The following is an 8,815-nucleotide window of genomic DNA, read 5'->3' on the forward strand; positions in this document are numbered from 1 at the left end:
GAAACTTTGCAGTCTTTTACTTTATATGAAGCATGGCATGATAGAGATCCTTCTATTGAGCATATGCGTGATTTTGGCTGTTGGCATATACTTGATGCCACAAACATAGCGCAGAAAATTGGATGATAAGGTTGTCAAATGTACTTTTGTTGGTTATAATAATGAAAACAAAGGTTACAGGTTGTATCATCCGCAAACAAAGCATATCTTGGTCTCACAAGATGTTGTGTTTGTGGAAGATTCTGTCCAGTCCTTGTTGTCATGTAGTAGAGACAGTAATGTAGCTCACAAGACATTTATGACACTTTGTTGCATTTTTTCAATGGTGGAAGTTCAAATGTAAATTCTAATGAGGCAAATGTACAGCTTATGGGGGTTTTTGAAAGTTGTAGATGAGCCTATTACTGATGCAAATGTACATGATGTATTTGATGAGGAAATTGTACCTTTGTCTAGTCGTACTCGGTTAGGTTCTTGCCATGCGTCTTATACATCAGATTGTTATGCTTTGGCTGTGTCTAGATTAATTACATGATGTTGAGGAACCTCTCTCTTTTGATGAAGCACAAAATTTTAAAAATTGGATGGGTGCCACGCAATTAGAATATGATGCACTTATAGAAAATGACACATGGACTTTATGTGATTTGCCTCCTAGCAATAGTACAAAGTGGGTTTACAAGTTGAAATGCAAGCTAGATGGTGATATTGATTGTTATAAGGCTCACTTGTTGCAAAGGGTTATGCACAACAGAAAGGCATAGATTATGAAGAGAATTTTGCTCCCACTTGTCGTATGACTACTGTGAGTTTTCTTTGTGCATTGGAAGCTCATTTGGGTTGGGATGTACATCAATCCAACTTTGTTACTGCTTTCTTGAATGGTGACATATTTGAGGAAGTTTATATAACGCAGCCTTGCAATTTTGTCAAGAAAGGACAAGGGGATAATGTGTGCAGATGCAAGAAAGCTTTGTATGGGTTGAAGCAATCACCTTATGCTTGGTATGAAAAGGCTGACACTCATTTGGTCAAACGAGGCTTTTGTAACAGTCCAACAGAAAGCATATTGTATGTAAAACGTAAGGGTGATGTACTTCTCATTGTGATTCTTTATGTGGATGACTTGCTGATCACTGGACCAAATGAGAGACATATTACTGAATTTAAGGCTGGTTTGAATGCTACTTTCAGGGTGAAAGATTTGGGGCTATTGCATCATTACTTGGGTATACAGTTTAAGCAATGTGATGGTGGTATTGTTTTGTGTCAAAAAAGTTACATAGAGACGTTGCTATGTAAGTTTGGCCTTGAGGATTGCAAACCTATTGCCACTCCCATGGAAACATGTTTGAAGCTGAGTCTTCTTGATGCTGGGGATCCTGCAGATGTCACTCTTTACCAAACCGATGATGGTTGCCTCATTTATGTATGCAACACGAGGCCGGATATTCAGTTTGCAGTCTCATAGGTCAACAGATTTATGCATAGCTTAGGGTCTAAGCATTGGTTGCCTCATTTATGTATGCAACACGAGGCCGGATATTCAGTTTGCAGTCTCATAGGTCAACAGATTTATGCATAGCTTAGGGTCTAAGCATTGGTGAGCAAGAAGCAACCTACTATGGCCACTTCTAGTTGTGAGGTTGAGTACAGGAAAGTCTTCAGAGCTACAGTTGAGTGTGTATGGCTCGAATGCCTTATGACTGATTTGGGTGTTGGACAAGACACTGCCAACACTATCTACACTGACAGTCATAGCGCATTGATAGTTGCAAGGAACCCAATTTTTCATGCTTGATCGAAGCACATTGAGGTGCATTAACACTATGTCAAGAAGAGGTTCTCAACATGGGAGATCATTTTGGTTTATGTGCCAACACAGGACAACCTTGCAGATCTTTTCACAAAGGCATCGTCTCATGATAAGTTCAAAGATTTTCACAAAGATTTGGGCTTACTCCCCTTTGTGGACTTATCATGTCCTGAGGGCATGGCACTTCCCTTTACTCTATGTGCCACTTCTCGGAAGGCACCACAAAGCTGGTCTCGAAACCTACTAAATTTAGACGATCTTTGACAAGTTGTAATTTTACCATAAGGCTTCCAAGACTTCATACTTGGAGTATAATGTGAATAAATTTGATTACTTGGAATTACCACAGCTAGTTTCTATTTTTAGACTCCTATACTTGTTCTAATTAACCCCCTTGGTAGTGTACCTTTGATCAAGGCTACTCATGATAGTTTTATCCTTCCTTGATTTGTACCTTTGATCTGAGATAATTAAATAGCAATCATTCTTGCTCTTTTATAGGTGTCTTTCCTTTGGTCCCAAGCCTTTGAGACCGAACTAGGCCGGTAAGCACTTTATTCAATTTCTCTTGTTCTCATTTATTTTCCCTAAACTTAAGTGGTCAATTTAAGATGAAAAATACATATAGAAGGTTAGAAATAAATTTTCATGATAGAAAAGGAAGGTGCATTTGCCATGATTACTGTAATTGCAGAGAATCGTACTACCTCCTCGAGGATACTTATCTAACGATCATGTTTAAAAAATGCTCACATGCAGTATAGAATGTGCGGTACAATTGAAACTATTACTCAATAGAACTAAAATTTAAGGTAACAAATTGATTTTTGGTTTTACTCTATTTATATGGGGAAAAAAGTGAAAAAAAGACAACATTCAGTGTGGAAATTTTTCTACCTTCAACTAAATACCTTGTAAAAATTTGGATCTCTTCTCTCCTCTCCCTCAATTCTTTCAAGGTCACACTAATCTAGAAGTGCATGATGGATGAATCATGTAGACATAGTTAGATGGGATGGTCAACTCGATTCCTTCTCAATGACATCCTGGTAGTACAAGATGATAGAAAATTGTAACGAAAGTAAAAACATACATGTGTATTAGTAATCAAGACAATGAATGACTATCTATCAAGGTTAGAGCCATTCTCTCTCCTCTCTCTCTCTCTCTCTCTCTCTCTCTCTCACACACACACACACACACACATACAAAATTTTTTTGTAATGTCATTTTGAATTACCAACGGGAAACCTCAAGATGAGGAAAACCCATGAAAAATACTACAAACGGAAAATCAGAAACAATCGAAGTAGAGCTCGTAATGGCTAGCAGTAATCTCATCCAAGTCGTAGGCCACTCAAAGAGACTGTAGAAGAGATGTCTTGAAGAAGAAAATGTAGTCCACTTGCATCTGCTGAAACATGAGGGAATTACGTGCTCTTCACACCGTCCAAAGCGCCCAGAATCTGACCCAGCCAAAAAAGTATGCGTACAACCGAATCAACAGTGGAAGTACTCCAAAGATCCAGAAAGATCTACCAAAATGCATGCCAGGAAAACGCATGTGAAAAGCTGTAGAGATGCAGTCCACAAATTGTAATGTATGAGAACAAGACCACAATAAATGTGGAATGGTCTGAATTGCTGGACTGTAACGAACACATCACGAAGAGGCCAATCTTCTAGAACGTAAAAATTTGCCAATCGGGAGAACCCCAAGCATGCATCTCCACATGAACAGTCTCTCCTTCAGAGGAAATTTCGCATGCCACACTTTCATGACTTTACGCAGCCACCAAGTAACACTCTTGTTCATATTCCATACCTTATTACAGTGTTCATAGATCCAAGAGAACGATTGCAAATGGCTGTACACTTTCTTGGCAGATATCAAAGAGGTCAAAGAACGAGCATAATGTCAATCACAAATGCGATTTTCCACAACCAGTGGGGTGGAACAGGAGATATGGAGTCAACCAAATTTTTAATGGTGTCACACACACACACACACACACACACACACACGATTTGTTCTCTTTCTATGTCATGAAAATTATCTAAGAAGTACTTATTTGACTTTAGAGAAAGATTGTACATCCCTAAACAATATTACAAAAGGAGCAATTGCAAAGCTAGTTCATACAATTCAATTGAGACAAGTTGAATTAATAGATTCCCATAGTAAACTACAAGAGGGAAGAAAGTATACTTAGGGTATACGTTAGTAAATGTGCATGCAAAGTGTAGTGCTCTTCTAATAGCGCTTTCCATGCACATCTATTGAAAATCATTGTGTGGTTATCAAAGCGTTTATGGAAGTTGCCATGCTTGTCATAGAGCTTACATTTGTTAAACCATCACCTTGTATGGGATTGTAAATAGTTGAAGCCTCCTCATTGCTTGGATTCTCTTGGTAGTAGAGTTTGAGATACCTTTCACTTGAGAAATGCTTCACTAATTATGTGATTAAGTAATGTCTTATTTGGAACATGCAAATACACAAAACATCTTCTCTCTCTCTCTCTCTCTCTCTATATATATATATATATTCAAGTATTTCACAAATAAAGCTAATTTAGGCCAATGCTTTGATGCCATTAAGTAAAACAAATCAATTCTCCCTTGTCATGGCTTGAGGAGTGAGATGTTTGATGATAAAGTAATCTTTTGTTTGTTTTTCCCAAAAAAAATGAGGACCATGTGTGCAATGGTGTGATTACAAATGGGTGCTATTGCTTCCGAAGATTTGATATATAGAATATGAAATCAAGTTAGAATTGTCTTCCTGCAAAAGTTTGTCCGAAATTCCAATACTGAGGCACCGTGTTAAACGAAGTTATGGTTCTCCCATCACTTGTTGTAATTTGAAATGAAAGGCTTTGGCCATCAAGATTAGCCCCATTCTCCCAATTTTGGCCCCAATTGCGCTTCATTTGCATCCATCCTGTTGATGAACCTTTAATTGCAACAGACACAACATCACCAGCACCGCCTACATTGGTCACAAGCACCAGGTTAAAAAAGGTATGTCCATTTATTGTAAAATGTACACCTCCGCTTCTTCTGCATGACACCCTGCAAAGGTCCTCACATAAATCAAAGCTCAAAAACATGTGTGAAGCATTTCAATAAAGACAATCCATCAAAATTTGGTTTATTATGAGGAGAATAAGCTTTGAAAAATTGAAAGATATATTCTCTTCTTAATAATAAATGATGAGCAGTCATTATATTTTGTATCCATTGTTAGGTATGTTGCTTAGACACAAGAAGTTTTGGACAATAATTCTCACATTATGACTTACCTCAACATCATGAGCTTTTGTGAGGAGGCACGACATACCTAGCTAGGTATGCCGTGCCTCCCGAGCAGAAGCTCAAGATGTTATGCATTGTATGAAAAACACTGAAAAAGGCTCCCTTTTCTTACATGAGAAAATTTCTAAATCTCTTGTGAGAGTGTCTTACCGTCTGTAAATTATTGGAACGTGACCGAATGGAACTTTGGCAATGTGAGAGAATGCTGGTTGAGATAGGTCAAAGTGGGATTTGGGAGGGTCACACCATCCACCATAGCTACCAGGCGGACAAAGGTTGGTTACAGTCACAATCAATTCGGGCCTTCCAGCTAGGCATCCTGCATCTCGCCAACATCTCACTTTGTAACATGCACCACATACTTGTCCAGCTTTGAATAATGGAGTGCTTAAAGCTGTTGTCATCACGCCATATTGCGAAATCTGGTTGCCATAGCCACATGCCCCATCTGCATGTATGCTCTACCTTTTAGTCTCAATCCAATTACAGTGCTCTAAAATCATGAACAAAATAAACAAATAAAACCAGCATGACAAAAATAGCAAATGCTCGGACTGAAAGAAAAGTTGTGTGTTGAATTAATGCCATCCTTCGTTACAAGGGGCAAAAAAAGTTAAAATGTGTGCCATGGCCAATTGATATCATAGTATCAGAAACACAATCTACATTTAATCACCAATGTAGGTTGAAGGATCATCCATTGGTAACAAATGAGCCTCCTTTAGTTTATCTCTCTACATCATAGTTCCTCACACATGGCTTCCCCATGTGATCAACGGTGTAAGTTAAAGAGGATTCTAGGAACTTTTGTAATTGAGAGGACTCGTCTTTGAAGGGTGAAAGTTGACACGGGGTAAGGTTATACACCACAAATCAATACATACGTGTGAACACACACGTTGCTTGAAAATTAAAAAAAGGAAGTGTTGGTTGTTTTGCTTCCTTGTGTGTGTGTACACACACACACCACATATTGCTCAACAAATTAATATGTATTACTAATGTCTTCAAAAAAATTAAAAGGCCTTCTTAATTCAAAGATTCCCTCAACATTGAACAAAAATGTTACGTTAGTCTATAGCACGTAGCAACGACCAATGGTGAAGCACATAAATTTGTAACAATATTAGCTTGGAAGGACGAATACAACATTTTGAGAGAGAGTGAGAGAGAGAGAGAGAGGGCAAGGACAGTTTAAAGAGAAAAAACTCTTTAAAAAAAAAGAATAGAAACATGTCTTTATACGGACATACAAGATCTTTTGGATTTTCATTTTCATATGTCTTTTTGACTTTCCAACTCCATCTTTCTTTTCATTTTCTAGACTCACCCTTCACTTATCCACTTAATATGTTTTGCAAGAATTTTTTATTTTTCTGATATTGGGGATGCCTAAATTGATCACTCTTACTAAACACTCATGCAAATGTCAACTCTTGCATCTAACATAGCTGCTCTTTCTTCTACACACGTAGAACTTTGGCTAACACCATTGCAAAATGCTTTAAAAATAACTTAGCAAGTAATTTATAAAAACAAGTGCTTGACACCCTCGCTTGATGCCCAATCTTCCGCATCACCTACCATTGCGTCTCCCTCTCTCTCTACCGCCTCCTCTCGTCGCCCACCTTTGCCTTGTACTCTTCTCTCTCTGTGGTGCTTTCTCTCACACGTCATCTTATGCAAGGCCACATGCCACAACACCACGCTAGAGAGACACTAGAGAGAGCCTTGAAACTTTACTATTCGCCATGCAATCCCCTTCTCCCTTGTTCTCTCGTCGCATGCAAAAATAGCACCGCCAATACGTATTCTCCACCGGTATTATAAGACTTCAACCATTTAGTTTTTTGCTCTGACGTCTATCGAATGGAAGTATTTTTCATGTTTTACAAACAGCTAGCCTACCCCGCAAAATTGAGCAATTCTCTCTCTCTCTCTCTCTCTCTCTCTCAAGTTCAAAGGAGTTACCATTTGTGCCTGAGGCATCACTGCCGCCGTAGTACGTGGCATGCGCATTGCCCACCCACGCTCCCCATCCATGCGTCCGCCGCCCGTCCACGCTCACGCCCAGCTTCATCACCACCACCGCCATCATCAGCGTCATTGCAGCACCTACCATCCTGCCCTGCCCACCACGCATCTCATCCACAAGGCAGCCCCATGAACCCATTTCTATGCACAGCTCAATCTCTCTCTCTCTCTCTCTCTCTCTCTCTCACACACACACACACACACACACACACACACACACACACACACACACACCTAAGACACACCCATGCTTCTCTGTCTCCCTCCTCGTTTGGCCTCCATACAGGCACACGCGTCTCTCTCTCTCTCTCTCTCTCTCTCTCTCTCTCACTCACTCACTCACACACACACACACACACACACACACACACACTTGTAACAGCCCGCCAAGAATATAAAGAGACACTCCTCCTTACTCTGTCCTACGTTTGCGTAGAAGGGGCGCTTGGGCAGAACAAGGGAATGAAAAAGAGGAAGGCAATTTATAAAGCTCCAAAGAGGAACAACAGCTATAACTGAAGAAGGGCCCCCGGGTGGGGGGGGACCGGGCCTCGTACACTCCCGAAAGGGCAGCCTTCACACACTCATCATAGCGCAGCATTCGAATGCGAATACCACTCTCGCAGAGAAAAGCCCACTGCGAATTTAATTTATTCTCCTTGAGAAGCTCACAAGGATGGATTACGTCTCTCATTATAATACATCACTAGGGGAAAAAACTATAGTTTCGCGTTATATGTAGAAAATCAAGCATGCAGACTATGCATCATCATATACAACATGCATGCATGATGCCTAATTGTTTGACGCAGCTTCTTCATACCTTAGATAAGCCATATGGATCCACACGTAGCTTGCTTACATGATATATTGACGCATGCTTTACGATGCATAAAAATGGCTCATTAGAAGCCATCCATGCATGATGCACGCATGCCACATAGTCATTGTCATCGCCATCCAGAACTTGAAAAGTTTGTTGGGTGTTTGGGTCTCAGGAATATGAGCTGATGATAGAGTAGTGTAAAAGCCAGGATAGCTCCTACTCATTCCCATTCTAGCGGATATTAGATATGCAAAGGGAAAGCTGATTACCTTGTTGTGTGTGTGTGTGTGTGAGGGAGGGACTCTTAACCCGCCGAAAGAAACTAATCCATATCCACCCGGTTCAAGCAATGTGAAAATGAGAATGCAAGCTACTCTTACCCCACTCACTTTGATGCTGTTTTCAATCCGTCAATTATCTGCGTCGTTCAATAGTAGGGCCTTTACTTGACTAGTGATGCATTGCTGTTGCTTTCTAAGGTTCACCTTTTCGCTTTCCATTTTACTTTATATCAACACTATGCGTTTTTGCTTGCCTTGAGAACATACGGTTAGTCCCCCCCCCCCCCCCCCCCCCCCCAAAAGAAAAAAAAAAAGGAAAGGGAAAAAACCAACACTATAAAAGAGAGCAATTTGCCTCACTCGCTAGGTGCAAAAAACCCTCAATTTCTCGAGCACTAATTGGAAGTTTGCAAACTCGGAAGCTATTTATGAGATTTATATTTGACCTTTATAAAAATATTAAAGCATTACTGCTTTTCCTTTTGGCATTTTGTTGGGAACTTTACTCCAAATCATTATGGCACATGCACAAGGGAATTA

At 39.9% G+C, this 8,815-nt stretch overlaps 1 protein-coding gene across 2 annotated transcripts; it reads right to left on the bottom strand.

Moving 5' to 3' along the window:
* Nucleotides 1-4,390: 4,390 nt before the first annotated feature.
* On the bottom strand, nt 4,391-7,851 carry LOC147429424 (expansin-A11-like). Of its 2 annotated transcripts, none has more exons than XM_086495667.1 (4): nt 7,585-7,851; nt 7,106-7,257; nt 5,285-5,582; nt 4,391-4,891 (listed from the first exon to the last, which is right to left on the bottom strand). In XM_086495667.1, exons 1-4 carry the CDS (start codon nt 7,767-7,769, stop codon nt 4,588-4,590), a joined length of 939 nt encoding a protein of 312 aa, XP_086351793.1. In that variant the 5' UTR covers nt 7,770-7,851; the 3' UTR covers nt 4,391-4,587. The 2 variants fall into 2 exon arrangements, with proteins under 2 accessions (XP_086351793.1, XP_086351794.1); XM_086495668.1 differs by having other exon boundaries at nt 7,106-7,262; nt 7,585-7,721.
* Between the last annotated feature and the right edge of the window lie 964 nt (nt 7,852-8,815).

The sequence above is a fragment of the Adiantum capillus-veneris genome, chromosome 22, assembly GCF_014529385.1.
Source record: "Adiantum capillus-veneris isolate H3 chromosome 22, ASM1452938v2, whole genome shotgun sequence".
Lineage (NCBI taxonomy): Eukaryota > Viridiplantae > Streptophyta > Polypodiopsida > Polypodiales > Pteridaceae > Adiantum > Adiantum capillus-veneris.